The following is a 20,436-nucleotide window of genomic DNA, read 5'->3' on the forward strand; positions in this document are numbered from 1 at the left end:
GAATTGCGGGGCCTGCCTCCTCCATGCTATAGGGATCCCAAGCCCTTCTCTCATCCCCCATCTCGGGCTTCAAGATGCCTCCACAATCCAAGACCACCACCTAGGACCTCGCTGCCTTTATGGTGCTAATTTGACATTTCCAAAACGATCCTAACTCTGAAAACTCTTGCCATACATGGCACTAACAGGCTCGCTGCCAGACTGACTCAGCCACAATCGAGGTCCTCACAGCTGGGAGCTCATATACCTCTGCCTTACTCAGCAGAGATCCCAGTTAGCTGCATTCACACCCACACCCCTGCCTCGCTGATTATCCCATTTCACCATTCCCTCAGGCAAAGGATAGTAATGTGGGCTAGTGGAGAGAGCACAGGCTAGGAACTCTGGAGTTCCAGTTCCAGCTCTACTAGCTGTATTCTAGGGCAGGTCCCTTCACCTTTGCACGTCTTACGCCTTGTTTATGCTAGGAGATTTGCACTAGTTTGCCCAAATCAATTTAAAATCTATTTAAAACTAATGCAACCTTTAACATCCATATATTTAAACCAGTGAAACTGTCACTGAAATCACTTTAACTTGCATCAGTAACCACTGAGGGAAGCTAAAAAGATGCAAGTTAAACTGGTTTAAGTGCATCTACATTAGGGGCTTGCACCAGCTTACCTACACCAATTTAGGTCTTGAATCGATTTAGCTGATAAGGAATCAACTTCAGTTGGTTGGTAAAAGCACTCAAAACTGAAATAAGAGCGCCTATGCAAGGGAGACTGACTTTCAAGCAATCTTCACATATCCAGAGCCAGCAGCTGGTGCAACATTTCAGTGGTCTCTGAAATATTGCTGGTGTACTGAGCATGTATCCGTTCGCCTATGATATTGCGCTGCTGAACTGTGAACTTTGCTTCGTTTGGATTTCTCTACTTTGTTTCCTGGTCTATAAACCTCATTATTACTAAATTGAAATCTCAGCAGTTCTGATTTGTATCAGGGGTTCCCCTTGCATAAGCCAGGCAGCCTTCTGATCTCTCCTAAGCATTTTCATGCCAAAAAACCCTACAACACTCTTGGCCAGATATAGTCTATTAATTTAAACCACAGTCCCAGTTTGACCTCTGTTTTGGGAAGCTACATCAAATGGCCCGGAGGCCTGTATCAGGAATATGTAAACCTTTCCTTTCAAGTTTATGACTAAAGCTAGGAAAGAAGAGGTCACAATACAAAACGTGTTGCTAAACCACTGCTTGAAAACTGGCAGTGTCATACCTGACTTCAGTCATTATGGGAGTGAGCTTTGAACTGCTCCTATACTGCCAGGCCTGCTGGAGAAGCAAGCCTGACTGATTGAAGGACTCAGAGGCATAGCAGAAAGCTGAATCCTGAGCCAAAACTGGAACCCCCTCCCTGCCCAATGTGGAAGACATGAAAAGACTCCCTACCTTCCTACTGAAATAAAACAGAAAGGGGGCACTGCTAGATGCTGGGAGGTGGTGTTGTGGGAATGAGACACCGGCTTGTCTGGATCCTTTGCTTTGTTAATAAGTTGAGATCCCTAGAAGGGGCAAACTTTTCTGAAATGAAATTCTGTTCAGAACACCCTGGGGCAGCCATTTGCTTTCTTTCAAATTGAGATTATACTTTATTTTGTAAAATTTACAAAAGTTTACACAGATCGTGTTTATCTTCCCATCATTGTACATTTGACTGTGACTGGTCAGAAGCAAGTGGTCCTTGTTAATACAAATAAACTATGTACCATTAAAAGAAATAACTGTCCAACTAAGTCTGAATTTTAGGTACCAAGAAAGGGGTAAGAGAAAGGGGCATTTCTTATTTCCATGGGGCCCTGCTACCCTCCAGCAAATTCCCAATATAAGCTGTTGTATATAATAGGTTTGACTTTACCTTCCAATGTAGGGAAAACTGCAAAACACTGAACAAGCGGAAAAGATAGTTAAAAACAAGATAAATGGTACATAAAATGTTAATACAGCATCTATTCTGCTGCAGACCTCTTAGCCTGCAATGTGTAAAACTACAGGTGAACAACACACTAGAACTAGTGCTTTGGACCCAACCACTTTACTTAATAAAAGGAAAGGCCAAAAAGATATAATAAATTTAACAAAATTACATGACTAAGACCCACATTGTCTCTAAGCCTCTGCACCCATGTCATCAAATTTTAAATGAAAGGGTAACAGACAAGTTATAGCTCAAATAGATTTAAAATCAGAAGATACAGCAATGCAGTAAGGGGGCTGAAACAATTTTTTTTATTAGGTATAGGCTCTTCCCCTCCCCACACCCCCAACCCTAAGTCTGCATCAGTCAGTGGCTGCAACAACCTTGGGACAGGAGGCATATGCTCCATAAATCAGTGGAACAGTCAGGTTGGCTCCCACAGAAGCACAAAGCATCCCAATGACAGGGTTTTCTGACTGAGCAGAAGAAAAAACTCCTCATGCCAGTAGCTAGCAATAGGAAGGCATGCCACCAGCTAACTTACTACAGTCAGGAACACTTTCATGATCATTAACCCAAATTCATCTGGACATGTATTTACTAAGTCTGTCCTCTGAGGAAATGTCCTGGTGTCAAGATGGATCCCTAAACAAATGGGTTTCCATCGCAAGTGACTCTCAGATACTGGCACCCACAAGTATTTGTTGATGCGGAATAAAAAAAATTAGATCAGTGTAGCAGCATCCAATTCACTCCACCTCCCAACGGCAGCTGGATCATGTGGCAGGAAGCCATACTTTCTGGGTGCTGACAATATCATTCAGTTTCCCTTTAATCTTCAGGAAGTGCCTCTTGAACTCCAACCCATCACCCTAGGTAATAAAAACAAAACTACTTTGGGGACTGCATGCATGTGCAAATAGACAGACAAGAAAGGAATGGGAACGCTTTAACGCCTGCCTATCTGAGGGACACTGGGACCTATTATAGAGATTTTATTTTTTCCTTTACAAGTTTTGTGTTCATTGTTTATAATTAGTTCTCAAGAAACGCTGCCACCTCCTCTATCGTTATATGCATGGTATTACTTTTATAACCTTTTACAAAAGTGTCTCTTCCATTTGCCCCTTTGAGACAGTAGTTGTGGATTTTCTCCACTTAGGGTGCAGCAGAAATTCCCCTGAACCCATGTTAAATAAAATTAAAATATTTTTAAGACTTAATCTTTCAAGAAGGGAAATATATGACATGGCAAGAAGAGTCCCCACCTCTACTATTATGCTCTTAACAGCTTGGCCCGACCATGACCTAATCCATTTCAGAGCCTTATTTTTCATGCACACATTTATAATAGACTCTCCCTCCAAATACATTGACAAGTGTTCTCTATAGAAACAAAACTGTCAGGGATCTTTAACACAGCAAGCAAATCAGCCTATTACTGTTAATTGTCACTGGCAGAGGCAGAAGCTGGAGTTCTCTGTCTCACCTGCAGCAGACTATTCTGCACCATCTGCCTAGAGATGAAGAGCACCTTTAATATTAGGTAGGGCCCCCGTTTCACAGAATCACAGACGTGTAGAGCTGGAACTACCTCAAGAGGTCATCTAGTCCAGTCCCCTGCACTCAAGACAGAATGCTTAACCTTTTCCCAGAAAGCTATTATGGTCCATTACATTCAGATCTCTCTTAGCTTGATACTGTGGGCCAAATTTATGCAGCCCCTGCATACTACGCTAGGGACAAGACACAGGGAACCCCATGCACACCAACAGCCATAATACAGTTGCAGTGTTGGCAGACAGTCCAGCTAGTGGCTGCCAAACTCCAAGAGAGGCTGTCTGAGTGTGGGCATGCTTTCTTCCCCACTACAGTAGGTATCAGCAGAGCTGAATGGGGAGATAGAATAAGGCTAACTACACCTTTAAGGGCTTGATCCTGCTTCCACTGGAGTTCATAACTCTATTTCCCCACTGATTTCCACGAAAGCAGGATCAGGCTAGCCCAGCATGCTGCCCCAGTGCCTAGAAGTCATTATGCTTTAGATAATTACAATTTCTTCTCCCATAGTATTTGGGCACTCCAGGAGCTTGCTCTCTCACTAGCTCGCCACACTTATTAACTGGAAGGAGGGATTTCCAGACAGTGAGAGTTAATAGCTTTTGCACTGCATGGGGCATTCAGTACCACAGCCCTTGTTTCAGGCACCAGTGAAAAAGTAATGTTTCCAGCTCCCATTTTGTAGGTTCTCTCTTCAGTTAGACACAACATGCCCATGCAAAAACCCCTTCTCCCCAGGCTTGTCATCTTATCCCACTTGCACATGTAGCTTTATCATATGAAAGCTGGTCCAGTTTGCTTCTAACACCCACCCCTCTAACGCTAAAGTCTGTTGGCTTATTTTGCATACCTTAGACAGGCGGAAATCCACCAAAATCTTGTCCTCCATTTCTACCAGGTTCACCTTGAAAATCAGTTTATTATTCCTTCTGTCAGTAGTTGATATAGTGACCTTGAAGGCAAATGGGAGAACATTTTTATGAGAAGGGCAGATTTCACATGCTCCTAGCACTATATTCACAGTATACTAGAAACTACACTAAGGGAGTCTGACTGACTAGAGATCTCATTTACAGGTCTTGTGTTGGTTCAGAAAATGCTACATCTGACTAAAAGATATTTTTATAGATTTGCCAAATGGAATCAGAAGCTTTAATTTGTTTATTTCCATGGACTGTACCTGGTTTGTGCAGCTTTTCTTCCAGACATAGCCCATCTTCTCACAAACCTCCTTCAAACTATTATAGGAGCGGTCAGCATCCAGCTTTGTAAAGAAACGGGTCATCCTCTTCACTAAGCGTTGCCATGGGTTCTGCAGATTAGAGATGTGGATTCCACAGATAACCAACTACTTTTCGGGGCTGAACGTTTGGATACCACCTCCCCCCCACCCAATTTACTTGGCTTTAAAATTAGGATAATGTATCTGAATTGGTGCAAACTGCATCTTTACAGTCTAGCAGCCAAAGAACAAATTGCCAAGCTGCTGTGAACAAAGATGAACGAACATAGCATTTCCAGATATTACCTGTGATGAGCCTGGGGTGCCAAGTAACTGACTGTTAACTAGCATGTGCTCAGGGCATGCTGGCTGGGAGAAGCTGATCCCTTGCACTAGTTTGTTGATATTGGTTGGACTGCTGTCCCACAAGGAAATGCCAGTGCGAGGTTCTGGCTGAGAAGTGGAGTAGCTCACTTTTTCCTCACTGAAACATGAAAACACAATTAGTTATGTTAATAATAAAGTGCATCATAGTAATGTTACATTTCTCTGCTGACTTTTACAGACTAAACCAGGGGTTCCCAAACTTTTTGGCTGAGTGACCACAATTTTGAGACTGTTTTCTGTGACCCCAGACAACAATATAGCAACCAAGGAATCCAAAGAATTTACACATTAAGTATCCTTTAGTGCTCTCGTGTGATACATGGGCTTGCATGTTGTGACAGCTCCTCAAAGTCTGGTGGCATGGTAGAAATTGCACATCTAATGACACCAACAGTAGCTCAATATTGCAGAGACTTGATGGACACAAGTGTGCTGAATACAACTTCGCACAAGTATGTGCTTGTGAATGGCACCATCAACTTCAAGGCAAGTGTTGAGAGTGCAGGATATTCATTCTGGACAATGAACCACAACTCTGGCAGGTTTCAGAGTAGCAGCCGTGTTAGTCTGTATTCGCAAAAAAAAAAAAGAAGTACTTGTGGCACCTTAGAGACTAACAAATTTATCTGAGCAAGAAGGTTCCTTGCAAGAATCGACTGCAGGAAATTTTGATGACCTGTTCGATTTCAGTTGCTGGCAAATCCATGGCATCAGGCTTGCACTGAAAGGGGTTTTGCACCCAATCATACTTTGTCATGTCCAAGTCAGGGAAAAAGGATGGAAACTATTCCTCCAGCCAACTAAGATGCTCAGCCATCACCTGCACTGGAGGCTGAATAGCTGGTCAGCCAGGAATTTGCAAAGCTTCAGAAAGGATTCATAGTTCATCTTTTATAGATTATTCTTCCAGAAAACAATTTTCTTCATGAATGAATCCTGTGATTCAATCACTCAGCTGAAGGACGTGGGAGTTCTTTCCTTGCAGATCTGTATTCAATTCATTCAGATTCCCAAATATGTCTGTGACATAGGCAAGAAGGCACATCTTCCTTTAGCCACAAAGGAAAAAAAACCAATAAATTCACTTTTCGCAGACCATTACATGGGCGTGCAAATCATGCAACTCATCTCAGTTAACAGAATTGTTCTAGTACTTTTGTTCTCAAATGCCAACAAGCTTCAGTGTGGACCAACACATGATCAGATTTCTTCGCAGTTTTGCAAATAGATGTGCACAGAGAGGCTGGGTCTTGATGTAGATCACAATAGATGAGACCTGCTGCAAAATGTCACCTAGCTCTGGACACAGACCTTTAGATGCCAGCTGCTCTCTGTGAACCATGCAGTGAGTCCACACAGGAGACTGAGCAACTTCCTTTACATTGGTACACAGACTTGCTTTGTGGCCTGTCAGACAACGCTCCATCTGTGCAAAACCTCACCATTGTGATATCACAGTACATTTTGTCTTGCATGTAGCACAAGGAATGTTCAATGTGCTACGTGGCTGCGTCGTGTCCGAGAGAAAGAACAGAATGTCTTCGAGAACCACAGCCTCCCATGTGTATTTCACAAAAGTCAAGACATGTGCATCACAACCCTCAGTTCTCTCATCAACTTGCAGAGCAAAAGCAGCTGTGTTTTTCAGCTGCTCCACTAACATGTTTTCCTTATCTGATCCTAATGCTTCAATCCTTTGCTTCACCATGTTGTTGGAGAGTGAGATGGCTTTGAGTTTGCCTCAGGCCATGTCTACACTTACAAGCTTACAGCAGCACAGTTGTACTACAGCTGCGTTGCTGTAAGATTGCTCCCGTAGCCATGTTATGCCGACAGGAGGGAACTCTACTGTCAACATAATAAAACTCGATCTATGAGCGGCAGTAGCTATGTTGGAGGGAGAGTGTCTCCTGCCCACACAGCGTTGTGCACACGAGCGCTTACGCCAGCAAAACTTATGTCATTCAGGGCTGTGTTTTTTTCACACCCCTCAACACCAAAATTTTGCCGACATAAGTGCTAGTGAAGACATGGCCTCAGTTTCCCCACACATTATATTCACCGTATTGACTGCAGCTGGCAAAATCAAAGTCTCTCCAATTGTGAGGTTTCTTGGCCTGTGCAGTGCGGTCACTAACTTCAAAATGACGACTTTTGAGCTTGGTCAGATATGGACTTGACTCCCCTCAATAGCAATGATTGATGCAAAAGTTCTTTTTTCCAACACTGGAAAAATGACCTTGGTTTTCCCTGTGTTCTTTGCAAAATGTTTCCAAGCATTGTTTAGGTTTATTAGGGATCATGCTTCCACTTAACAACACTGTGTGACATAGCAGACATTTAGCCTTTCTTCGTTCTTGACCAAAACACTGGTGAAGCCATAATCAAAGCAAACCTCATCATATTTGCAAGTACATTTCTTGAACTCTTGTTTTTCGTTCATTACTGCATCACTTGACTCACTGCTGGAGGTTGAAGCACAGAGTCCACTGTGCCTTTTATCACAAATCAGAAAGAGGAAGTCACTGTTAAGCAAATGAGCCCAGGATGGAAGAAATCCCTGTGTGGTGATAGTAGGGCAGCACAGAGACAGGGACTTACAATGAATCTTTACTGAGTGCCAACAGGGTACTCAAAAAAGATATGGGCCCTTAAGGCGCTTATAAGCCACTGCAAATTCTCATCTCAGAAGAGGCTAGCACAGGATCCTTCTAGCTCATGCAGAGAGGATGTTTTGTTGATAACGCTGCTGCCCACAGATAAGGATCTTCTAAATTCAAGTCCCTCAGCTGGATGCTTGCACAGCTGGACGGTGCAAATGGCCAAACTGCCATCCGCATGGCCAATGTGTCCGGGCCTGCTCCACAAATGCCGTTTTGATGTACAAAATGGTGGCCTCCACACAACATGACCTTGTACACACCATACTGGCACAGTCTGGATACATCTGTGGTCAGATGGCATAACCTCACAGGCTCTACCCCATCTGCTGATGGCCCACAGTTCGGGAACTGCTGGACTACATACACATATATTTAAAAACAACAGTAATTTGCATTACAGAACTTATATTAAAAGACCCACTTTACAAGGTTTAGCCACCTCCACAGTCTTAATGGGTGCGGACAGATCTGAATACTGAGTATGTTTGCGCTAATTCATGGAACATTCATCGGGTGGAAACTATTAAGGATCCCCCTCCCCATGATGTTTTAATATACTCTAGGAATTTGGGGGAAGTTCTATGTGCTGTGGTATACGGGAGATTAGACAAAGGCCCTTCTGGCCTTTGAATCTATGAATACAGAGTATGGGGAGAAGAGCTGTCAGATTACAACCTGTTTTCACATAAGAGGGAAATTTGGATAAAATACAACAGGAAGGGTATAATTCTGAAGCCAGCTTAACTAAGTTATAGGTTTTCAAGTAAAGGCTTTCAGGTAAAGAAGTGTGTGGGGTTAGAAAGTGAGGCTATAATCATCTTTTAAGGTATCGCGGGGAAGGGAACCCTGAATCACAGGTAGCGGAGAAGAATGTAATTATACATATCCCCATCTGAATAGCACTGTGGTGTAAAAAACAGGCATCTAAAAACAAAAGGTGATATCAGGCTGGAGTCCATTGTGTATTAGTCACTGAAAACAACAAAAAACACAAGCATATAGCATTCTGACCTGTGTGCACTTTTCATCGGCGAAAAGTCCATATCAGACCGAATGTGCTTAGAAAAGCCACCTGGTGAGTCTGAAAGGCCCCCTGAGGAGACACGAGCCCGCTTTACACCTAACAGAAGAAGATAGATCACACAATCAGGGGTCAGAAAAATCATCCTAAGGGTCACCAGGGGTTTAAAGCATTTGGAATTAGGCGGAGCTCCCCCATTAAAAATACATAGCTCTCGCATAGGTTGGTCTTTGAATTGTCACACAGATCACTGTCTTTGTTTATTTTTTCCATTTGTGTTCCAGGAGCTGCAATGTTTGAAACTATGATGCCAAACATCACTGAACAGCAATCTCAATAGCTGAACAACTAGCATAGCCACAAGGGTAAAAATCCTTAATACATTATCGTTTTCAAAAACGTCACTTAAGGGGCAGAAAAATCCTGCCCTTATAGGAATACCGTGAGAAAAAATGAGAAATAACTATTTTTTTCATCCAAAAGAGTAACATCTCACTAGAAAAGACAGGAACTATAATGCCTTAAGCCTATGCTGGTTGCGCTGATCCTTCTTTCTTTATGGTTGTGTCCACAGGGAAAAAAATGCTTTGCAAATTCCCAAGATCTCATCCTGAAGACAACTGTTCCCCCACTCTTCGTTAAGAGCAGACCCCTTCCATGGGGTGCTGATAGCACTCAGCACCGTCTCCTATGATATTGTGTGACAACCAGTTATAAGAGCATCATGAGACAGAGCTAACATGCCCACATATGTAAGTCTCCCAGGCCAGATGATGACATTTTAACACTTATATGAGAAGACCCAAGGTTAATGAGGTAACAAAAATATCACACTTGATATCAAACATACTTATGAAAGTCTTAAAACCAATACTCTGCAGTGTACATTTTTGAAACTTCACTCACAGAGCAGAGAAGTTGGGAAGGAGACATATATCCAGAGGATGAATTAAGGTAGTCTGCACACTTCAACTGTGAATTTCCAGGATTTAAGTTGTTTGAATTTCTTGTAAGTTTAACCTTAACTCTGAATTTCTTGCCTTTAGAGTAGTTTCTGCTAACTATAGCGTTCCAAGGATTTTACCCCAACATATGCTCTCAACCTTTACTTAAGCTATTTGTCTATGCTGACAAAGCACTTAAAGGCATTTACCTTTTTTCATAGGTTTGTTGTACCATCTGTCCTTTTTAATGTCTGCAATGGTAACCCTTGCCGTGGGGCTCTCAGTTAGTATTTTGTGGAGCAAAGCTAGAGAGAAACATTACATTCATAGGAAGAAACAACAATGAATTAACTGCCATATATCCTGATTCCTAGATCTCTATATATCATGTTTTCCACAGGTCATTACATTTCAAAATGATACTTCAATTCCATCCCCAAATCCTAGAGTTTATCAATCCTAACCAGATCAAATCCACATTTTGATCACTCATAAATTAACACCAAGTTAAGGTAAACTCATATCTGGGAGGCCTAAAATAAAACCCAAGTTTTGTATAGATTTGTGACTGTGTACCAAAGTCCACCGTGTTCCACCTTCCACCTTCATGAAGGCTTTCTAGCAGATTTCTATAGGCCTGTTTACTTACAAGAATCATCTTGGGCAAGAACAGCGTAGGAGAGTACACCAAACAAATCTAGTACCCTGGGTTTTAGGTCACTCAGCAAAGAAAGAAATATTAGCAACACTTCAACCCTCAGACTTTCCAGGGTCAGGAAGAAATGTAGTGACCAAAGAGCCCGGCGTGGGGGTTAAATTTAATCGGCTCAGACCTACCAAGTGTCCTTAAGCTCATTACTCAAAAATAATAAAACATAGCCTAGTTGTACACATCTTCATCAACAGGACTTCTGCCCGTTCCCTTGGGAAATAATTTCCTGTCTAACAGATCTCGGGCCCCAATTCTTTACTAGCTTGTGAAGTCATTATAGCTGTGCAAAGTAGGTGTGAAATAGTACCAGATCAGAATGACAGATCTTTGCATGTGCTTTGCACAGCTAAGTGACTGCACAAGCAAGGAGGAGGCAGGCCCCATATCTTTAGAAGTCTGTCTGAATAGTCTCTTCCTGTTGCCATCGCTGCTATGTCAACCAGATGTCTCCCACCAGTCTTGCTTAAGAACACCCACCCTCCCCCCCAACCCAATTTTCAGGTAGCTCCCTAAAGGTGTTTTACAAGTGACAGTTCATGTGACATCGTGAGTCCATAGTAGAATCCAGCCTTTAGACAGAATGATTTTTGAACACAGACATGCATAACTCCAGCACTTTATTCCCCTAGACACATCACTGTCCTACTCAAATACATAAAAATCAGCCAGCCATTCCACTGACAACTTACCTAATGGTGCAGAATCAATCTTCTTCCAAGGTGGAAGGTATGTTTTCTTTTCCTTCCAGTCACAGTATTCTTGACAACTGTCGCTAGGCTGGTCCCATGGCAATTCTGCAAGTAAAAAAGCCAGGTACCAAATCATTTTTATGCCTCTGAACACAAGTTTAAGGATTAAAAATTTAGGATGGCTAGGGAAAGAGTGAAAGACATGTAAAGAGCACTGCCATGAAACTAAATGGATTTCAATGTGTGGAAAAGGGAAAAAAATGGTCCATCCTGATTGTGGTTACAAGTTATAGAAGTGCCAGGTTAAAGCTAAAAGTCATTGCATTGCTCCAAACTAGTTACATATGTAATGACATCATCTGTTTAGAAAATATCCTGACCTCAAACTGGTGAGTCAGTGGCTCTACAGTGAACAGAGAACCTCTGAGCAACACCAAACCTTGGTAAATTCTTCTCTAACAGCAAGGTTAGTGAGGAGGCACACTTGGCTAACAGCACTAATCCTGTACAATGTGCATTAGCAAAGCATGGCAAGGTTCTGGCTAACGCCTTCAGAAGGATCACTACAACACTCACTGCCTCCTTGCAGTGGTGAGAGGCGCTCCCTGCTCAACAACATGACTGGATATTTCTATATCCCTTGTCAAAAAAGCGGTTTAATAAACTGTATTTGCTTTGAACTATATGTAATGATCAGTGGGTCAGGGAAGCATCCAGTGTGGGGAGAGCACCCCAGCGTTGAGGCACCCTAGCCCCTGCCCTAACTGACCACGACAAGGTTGGGAGTCAAGCCCCCCAGAAATCCTGGACCCAGCCTTATCGGGATTACAAGGACTCTGCCACACAGGAAAATAGAAGGAGAGCCCTTGAGGTCAGGCAGGCCTCTGGGTAAAGGAAGCGGGAATGAGGACTCAGATCCTTTTGCTAGCCCATTTCACCAGGGTAATTTATAAGCCAGAAAAGTTCTCCACAATAGAGGGACCATTCCCTCCCTTACATATACTAGCGGTTCTCAATCTGTAGCCTGCTTGCAGCCCAATCAGCACACAGCTGCAGCCCAGGTGACATCCTCAGGGCCATACAGGTACTACATATATTGTGTGGATGCAGCTCATATAAAACATATATAATAAAAGAGAGCTACATATGCAGCCCACAATGGTAAATACTAAATGCCATATACTAGAGCTGCTACAGAACAAGATGGTCCATGGCAGATGACCCCTATGAGAATCTATAAAAAAGATGACCACAATATGGAAGTTTGAGAAAATATTTAAAATACAACATTTACTTTCCCCACCAAGACCACCTCCATGATTTGGGATCAACTCTTTAAATCTAGGTAGGTTATGAGCATTTGTACTGCAAATCTAAATCACTGAAGCTGCAGTAAATATGCATGTTATAAAATAGTGAGAAGAAATTGACCAACTCCTACCTCCTGCCAACATAGCAGTAAGTACTATCCCACATGACCAAACGTCAACTGGCTCTGCATGGAATTCTTTTCTCTTTAACAGTTCTGGGGCAACATATGGGAGAGTGCCACACATCTTGTTTAACAGACGCTCACGACCATTGTGTTTAAATACAGTCGCTAAACCAAAGTCAGAGATTTTGAGATTATCTAAGCAAACAAAAGAAAAAAGTCATTAAGTATATTGTGTAACAAGGTATGTTCATCTTCTCGGCTAGAAGACTATTATATTACGTTAAAGCTAGATAAAACCAGAGATAAGCACATTTACACTCACTCTAAGGTCCCCTTTACATTGCCAGTGCAGCATAAAGGGGCCTTAATAAAAGTGAAAATCAGGCCCTTATGACTTTTCTCTCGTTTCTGATCATAGGCATTTATACAATTGATCTGAAGTTTGAACCTGACTTTGATTCAAGGAGCACATGAGTTTGATTCAAAGAGAGATTCAGGGTACAGAAAAACCTCTAAGACAGTTTGTGAAGAGTTATTCTCTCCTTAAAGAATAGTCACGTTAGAAACCATTTAAAAAATACGTTTTTATTACTAACACTGCCTTTGATTATTAAACTGAAAGTTTTAAAAATCTAGATTACTTTTCACCATACCCCGATTATTTAGTGTTTTGGTTTTCCTCTCAGCTTTAACAAAATCAATCCATTTCACTAGTCTGTTTCGGATTCTCATGCACTAGTACCATGCTGTAATATTTTGGTTCTGAACACCGTTTTACAAAAGTTCAAATAAAAAGCTTGTTCAGCAGACATAGAAACATTTGTATTGGTCTTTAAATTTTGTAAGAACAAGGTTTAACAAAACTTAAGCTTTATTCAAGTGTGTTCCTTTAAAGGCCACTGTGCAGAGACCCAGAATAACTTGCTTTAGAATACACTGATTAGTCTATTTACACAGGATAAGGGAATGAATACAAGCCCTGACAGCACAAATCTGCTTACTGCATTTGGTTATTCTTAATGTAGCAGGATGCCACAGAAGCTCTAGGAGTATTTTCAGACTCATTGAGTGATGGTGTTTCTTTTCTCCCCTATATTCTTGATGACCAAGAATTTAAGAGAATATGAAGTCAAAAGTTTTTATACTTACCTCTTTCATCTAGTAGTAGATTCTCAGGCTTAATATCCCTGTGAGTTATTCCTATACTGTGAAGATATACCTGAACAAATAAATAAAAGGCTTTAATACCATGTTCTGTTTAATTTAACTGGAAAAAAGGAGCTTGAAATAAATGCATAAAGCCCAACACGTACCACGCCAGCCATAAGCTGATGGAAAAACTTCTGTGCATCTGGTTCAGGCATTCCTATATCAGGTTCTGTAAAAAGTAATTCAGAATCTACATACCAAAATACTTTTCTTCCATCATAAACAAACTATGGAACGGAGACTCTACACTATGTTTTTGTAACTATTTTACAAAGTTTCCTGGATACTCTGCACAACACTTATTTTTCACCTGCCTTGAAACAGTAACTACAGGCAATGCAAAAGTGTCATGAAAGGTTATTGAGTTACACTGCAGAGTCTGCATCTATTTAATCTAAACTGAGATGCTACTTTTTTTGTATCTTCCCAAAGCACCATGGGGGAAAATGCTAAAGGTTCTCTTTAAATCTTATACCATCAAAACACTAGGGCCCAGATCCTGCAAGCTGCTCTACACCAACAGACCCCTTGTGCCCATATATAGTCCCACTGTAGTCTATTTTCCACTTTCTAGGGGCAAATTCGTTGCCTCAAAACTCCAGTCTAGAGCCCTGGGTGGGACTAGTGTAAAGCCCTGCAGCGGGACCAGGATCCCGCAGGTCCCACAAGACCCGCTGCCATAATAGCAAGAGTGGTTGGGAGCGAAGTTAAGAATAGTTCCAACAGGGCTCTACTCCAGTCCTCTTCAGTAATGCCAACCGCTTCTCCACTTAAAAAGCTAATAAAATGAGGCTAGTTTAATATTAAGATGCACACTGAAAAAAGAACCAGGAGTTTATGATGTTAGAAGAAAGGCTTCTCTACATAAAAACTGAAAATTCCTGTATATTATTGCAGTTCGTTACTACTGCACAATATGTACTGTTAAAACTTGTATCAGAACGTTCCTTGCACAGCTCTACTTCAGAAGCAGTTTCACATTCCAATGGTAGAAAAAAAAACAGATTAAAGAAAAATGGAAGATATATCTTACATACCAAATTGCTTTTGTGGTTGGAAATACTGATTAAAACTTCCAAGAGACAGATATCTACTTATGGCCCAAACATTTTGTTTTAAAAAAAGCTTCAAAAGGATTTTTTGTTGCACAGATTAATCTATTTGATCTGTGCAATTTGAGTCTCCAATACTCCAGCTTTTCTTCTCTACTTGGTTAGTGATTTACAAGATAAACATTCTCTAAATCACACTTAAAACAGCACATAATCTCTGAAGTTAAATGATTCTGAAATATAAAACATCTTCCCAATTACATTAAATCCAGAAGACATTGGTTAAAAGATTTATTATCTTTTGCAATAAAAACTGTGTCACATGACTTGTAGGCAAGCGATTTTTACAAAATCAAATGCAAAGAAAAAATTTTAAGGATTTTGTGCTTTTCACTGCTCCATTATGATTATAAAGATTACATCAAAATACTCTCTTTTAAAAAGTGTTATCTATATTAGAAATATCCTGGTCTGACTATCCTCATTTTTCTGGAGGACTTTGGCAAGATGAAAGAGCCTGAACACCAGACCAGGGCTTGTAAAGTTTGCCCAACACACGCTAGCCCAAGGTCTAAGCCTACCAGCCACGGTGAACAATAGCTGTGCTGCCACTTCCCCGGCCATTTTAAGGAATAAAACAGTTGTGTACTATGATATTTAATAGCTTTTTAAAATAAAGTAACTCCCTAGATCTTTTGCATTTATTATACCTTCTTTAATTCCTGACTTCATTCCATTTTCTCTCTTTTCCTATAAGACATCTCTTCTTACATTGTCCTCAGGGTAAGTTTCATCTAAGTGCCACAGAATCAAGTCTTCTAGCCACAGCCGTATAAGAAAGCTGGAGGATCCCAGTGTGCAAGGGCACACAAGTGAGAAACCAGCCCCCATTGGCACACTTCCACTTCCCCAACTTCCTTGCTGACATGAGGAGTGGCCGCCAACACTTCTCATGTTTATGATGCTTTTGTGTTCTCCTTAGCAATACCAATATTTGTTACCTACATACTGCTCAGAGTTTTCCCAACCAGCAGCAGAGTGAAACTGACCTTTCTTTTCAGCTTCACAGCTGCACCCTAAGGTCTGAATAGCAGCAGTTAAAACTGACAAAACTAGTCAGTTTTTACTCTGCTTCAGCTTGATAAACCTGCAAACAGCAGCAGAGCTCTGGCTACAGACTTTGAAAAATACCACTGCCTCAGTCCCCAAGGCTCATGTTCAGAAAATGAGTTTTGTAGCCATGAGAGTGAGATTTTTATTTATTTATTTTTTTTAATGAAAGCTTAGAGTCCGCAGAAATTGAAAGCATTGGCCTGGGAAAACTTCCTTCCTTGGATTTCTCAAGCTCCTCACAGCAAGTTATTTTATTTGTTTAAATTAAATTATCCTTACTTGTGAAAAACGATGGCTGTCAATAGTCTTGTAACAGAAGTTCTACCAGGATTACGCTATCAATAGTGAGCATAAAGACAGTCATGAGCAGAAACTCCTGCAGATTTCAATGGCTACCTTCTCAGGGTGCATGCATCTCCCATTAGCACTAAATAGAACTGTACACTGGAAGGGGAATATATTACATATTTATTTTCAGTCTGGTAACCACTGGAATGCAAGTCTGTACGCATTAAATTTTCCAGCCCATTTATCATGTTTGCTCTCCAATCAGTTTTTCCCCCTAACTTTTATTTAACCTATAGCATTAAATATGTAGAATTTCTGAATTGTTAGGACCATGCAAAGTGAAGCAAGGTGGTATAGTGAGCTAAGCATAGGTTTGAAACGTGGGAACTCTACTTCTAGCCATGGCTTAATCACTGACTCACAGTGTGCAGAAGGACAGCCACCCGCAAAGCCAGCCTCTCCTAGACACTTTCCCTCTAAGATCAGTGGCACTGGAAGAGTAGAGTAAGGAATCCCTCCGGTCTTATAAGACAACTATGGTGTTCTAATGAGTCTGTGCAACCACCACTGGAGTTGCCCTCAGACCCTCCCCTGCCCCAAGAATTCTGTACCTATTCGGTCAAAGAGCTCTCCCCCGCTGCAGTACTCGAGGAAGAGGTACTGAATACTGCCTTCTCTACGATGTCCATAGAACTTCACAATGTTCTCATGATTTAACATCTTATTAATGCAGATCTCTTTTTTTATGTTCTCTGGACAGTCCACAGCACGTTTCATGTCAACTATTTTTACTGCAACAGCTTCTTCTGTGCGTCTGTTCACAGCAAGCTGAACTCTGAAGAGAAGAAGGGGAAAAGCAAGGTAACAAGGGATGAAGCAGGTAGTGCACTATGAACCTTGGAATGCACAGCTAGTTCGCATGTTTAACACTATGATCCATATACTCAATGGAAGTTAGGCACCCAATTCCCACTTAAATCAATGGGAGTTAGGCACCTAACATCTTTAAGGACCAGGGCTTGAGACACTATGGTGATGGGTGCTAGAGAGAAATCTCCAATATAGATATGTAGTGGTCTAGCCTGAAGCTTAGGATGCCCCATCCTTTATTTACATAAGAGTTTCACCCTACTCCCTGTCAAAGCATAGCGAGTGTGGGCAGCTCTATCGATCAGGTGTTAGTGTGAGGTCTACCCCCAGTCTGAATTTACATACCCCTATCTCGATATGTTGTTTAAAAATAGCCTGACAGATGAAAAGTGCCAAAAACCAGGCTCAACAGACCCACATGTCCATGTTCCAAAACAACTAATTACATGCCTGGACACATAGAAGGCTTACAGCTGTTCAAGTTGTAAAAATTCTGATAAGCATTTGAAATTTGTGGTCTCCATAAATTATATGGAGGAAATTCCAGCTCTGGTGTAAATGGATGCAGCTATATGGAGTACAATAGAGTTGCATGCGCTTACATCTATGAGTTTCACCCAAGTGTCATGCCTGAGCTTTAAAAATATCCACATAAAGCTAGTTTTGAAATTGTCAATGATCACAAAAGTCATAATATTTACATTAATTCTGACATTTGTTTAAGAAGTTGCAGCATATCCCTAATTATGACTTATATAAAAGCAAGAGAAAACAAGATTAGTAGTGACATTAATTAACTCAGGTTGCATCATAAACGTATTGTATGCCACAGTACATGGTGGATACAACATACCGTACATACACAGAATATAATGGTAATATCAGAATATAATACAGTGTGTCTCAAGATGTCTTGGGAGTTAAGTTGAAGGAGAATGTATCCTTACCATCAGTACATGTCCTAACAGAGTAACACCACCACCAAACTGCTACAATATTAAACAGTCAAAGCACTTCACAACCAAAAAAAAGGCAGATTAAGTGACTTGCCCAGAGCTAGAAAGGGGCTCCCAGTCCTTTGGTTAAAGCACCTCTCTGTACAGGGAAGCACAAGTTGACATGATGTGATGGACCTGACGTGAAAGACAACTGTGGGTTACCACTGTTGACAGCAAAATAGTTTGGAAAGTCAGTTCTACCTCCAAGACTCCTATCAGGGGCAGGACCCTGGACATTACTCGGAAGAGTCCTGAAGACTGGTTGTAATTTCTGGCAGATGCTACCTATAAAGGTCTGCACAACCCTTGCAGCTCAGTCATTTTTTCCCTTCTGACAGTTATATGTTACATCTGGACATCAAGTTAACGTCAGATAAAAATGTCAACTCTCACTTAGGCTGAAACCTGGCACCGCTGTGCCAGCAACACCGGCTTCAGCAAGCGTCTGCCTTCCGCAGCCTTGCAGGCCCTTATTGGTCAGAAGTGGCCCTGGGGCGAACACAGGGGTGGAGGGGGCAACTATACCCCCCCCTTCAGATGTACATATGGGAGTGACAAGGGTGAGGCGATGTGGGTGATGGGGTGAGACGATGGGGTGGGGGCGACGAGGGCCAGGCGATGGGGGGAGTCGGGCGAGGGAGGTGATGGGGGTCGGGCGAGGGGGAGGGTCGGGCGATGGGGGTGAGGGGGGCGAGGGTGATGGGGATTGGGCGAGGGGGGCGAGGCGATGGGGGTGAGGGGGTCAGGTGATGGGGGCCAGGCGATGGGGGGAGTCGGGCGAGGGAGATGATGGGGGTCGGGCGAGGGGGGCCATTGGGCCAGGCGATGGGGGGGTCGGGCGAGGGGGGCGGGGCAATGAGGCGAGGCGAGGGGGTCGGGCGATGGGGGTGAGGGTGATGAGGGTGATGGGGGTCGGGCGAGGCGATGGGGGTCAGGCGAGGGGGGCGGGGCAATGAGGGCAATGGGGCGAGGCGATGGGGGCGGGGCGATGGGGTGAGGTGAGGGGGGGGGGGTCAGGCAATGGGGGCCAGGGGGCGACGCGATGTCTTTTATTGGACCCACTGCTGCCGGGGCGCGCCCCGCTCTGGGGCAGCTTTTCCGGCCAGGCAGGCTGCCGAGCGGCGGCGGAGCAGGGCCGGCCACGCCCCCGCGGGGCCCCTCGGCCTCCGCCCGCCGGGGGCGAGCCCAGGCTCGCGGCAAGGCGCCCGAGCCCCGCCGTACTCACTCTCCGTAGGCGCCCTCGCCCAGGGTCTGCACCAGGTCCCAGTCCTCCACGAAGGGCACGGCCATGGCGGTCCGCGGGCCCTGCAGCCGGGAGAGAGCGGGGTCAGCGGCCGGGCGGGGGGGGGGGGCGTGAGGCGACCCGGCCCGAGCCGCTCACCTGCTGCCGGCCCCGCGCCTCAGCCGCCGCGACTTTCCCGCCCAGCGCCGCGCGCCGCCCCCCGCGCGCGGCACTGGCCGGGCGCAGGGCAGGGGCGGGGCCTAGGAGCCGCTCGCCCCGCCCCGCCCCGGGGATCGGCCCCGCCCCTGCCCGTCACCGCCGGGGTCTCCCCGTCGGCCTGTGAGTGACCCTGGGCCGAGAGCGGAGGTGGGGGCCAGGACTCCTGGGTTCTTTCCCCCCCAGGGGAGCGAGGCCTGGGGTGGGGGGCAGGACTCCTGGGTTCTTTCCCCCCTAGGGGAGCGAGGCCTGGGGGTGGGGGGCAGGACTCCTGGGTTCTTTCCCTGCCAGGGGAGCGAGGCCTGGGGGTGGGGGGCAGGACTCCTGGGTTCTTTCCCCGCCAGGGGAGCGAGGCCTGGGGGTGGGGGGGCCAGGACTCCTGGGTTCTTTCCCTGCCAGGGGAGCGAGGCCTGGGGGTGGGGGCCAGGACTCCTGGGTTCTTTCCCCCCCAGGGGAGCGAGGCCTGGGGGTGGGGGGCAGGACTCCTGGGTTCTTTCCCCCCCAGGGGAGCGAGGCCTGGGGGTGGGGGGCAGGACTCCTGGGTTCTTTCTCCCGCAGGGGAGCGAGGCCTGGGGGTGGGGGGCAGGACTCCTGGGTTCTTTCCCTGCCAGGGGAGCGAGGCCTGGGGGTGGGGGGCAGGACTCCTGGGTTCTTTCCCCCCCAGGGGAGCGAGGCCTGGGGGTGGGGGGCAGGACTCCTGGGTTCTTTCCCAGCCAGGGGAGCGAGGCCTGGGGGTGGGGGGCAGGACTCCTGGGTTCTTTCCTCACTCTGCCTCTAACTCACCTCTCTGCCCCCATCCCCGGGTCCCTGTTTACAAAGTGATGCTGACGCCCATGGCCAGGGGCTGAACTCATCCATGTCTGTGAAGCACCT

General features: G+C 44.3%; 1 protein-coding gene across 2 annotated transcripts; it reads right to left on the reverse strand.

Moving 5' to 3' along the window:
- Positions 1-1,594: 1,594 nt before the first annotated feature.
- On the reverse strand, positions 1,595-19,567 carry CHEK1 (checkpoint kinase 1). Of its 2 annotated transcripts, none has more exons than XM_073320829.2 (13): positions 19,507-19,567; positions 19,351-19,430; positions 16,869-17,092; positions 13,909-13,973; positions 13,745-13,814; positions 12,602-12,790; positions 11,161-11,265; positions 9,969-10,064; positions 8,806-8,914; positions 5,051-5,228; positions 4,703-4,834; positions 4,373-4,474; positions 1,595-2,834 (listed from the first exon to the last, which is right to left on the reverse strand). In XM_073320829.2, exons 2-13 carry the CDS (start codon positions 19,413-19,415, stop codon positions 2,739-2,741), a joined length of 1,431 nt encoding a protein of 476 aa, XP_073176930.1. In that variant the 5' UTR covers positions 19,416-19,430; positions 19,507-19,567; the 3' UTR covers positions 1,595-2,738. The 2 variants fall into 2 exon arrangements, with proteins under 2 accessions (XP_073176930.1, XP_073176931.1); XM_073320830.2 differs by lacking the exon at positions 19,507-19,567 and adding an exon at positions 18,178-18,260 and having other exon boundaries at positions 19,351-19,411.
- Positions 19,568-20,436: the final 869 nt, after the last annotated feature.

The sequence above is a fragment of the Lepidochelys kempii genome, chromosome 22 (genome assembly GCF_965140285.1).
Source record: "Lepidochelys kempii isolate rLepKem1 chromosome 22, rLepKem1.hap1, whole genome shotgun sequence".
Taxonomy (NCBI): domain Eukaryota; kingdom Metazoa; phylum Chordata; order Testudines; family Cheloniidae; genus Lepidochelys; species Lepidochelys kempii.

Bases quoted from the DNA above. Each gene is read 5' to 3' on its own strand.
- CHEK1 (XM_073320829.2), bottom strand. From the start codon at position 19,415: ATGGCCGTGCCCTTCGTGGAGGACTGGGACCTGGTGCAGACCCTGGGC. The intron at 13,974-16,868 runs GTACAGAATTCT...TACTTTTTACAG, and splicing joins AGAGCTCTTTGACCGAATAG to AACCTGATATAGGAATGCCT. The intron at 12,791-13,744 runs GTAAGTATAAAA...TTGTTTGCTTAG, and splicing joins TCTACTACTAGATGAAAGAG to ATAATCTCAAAATCTCTGAC.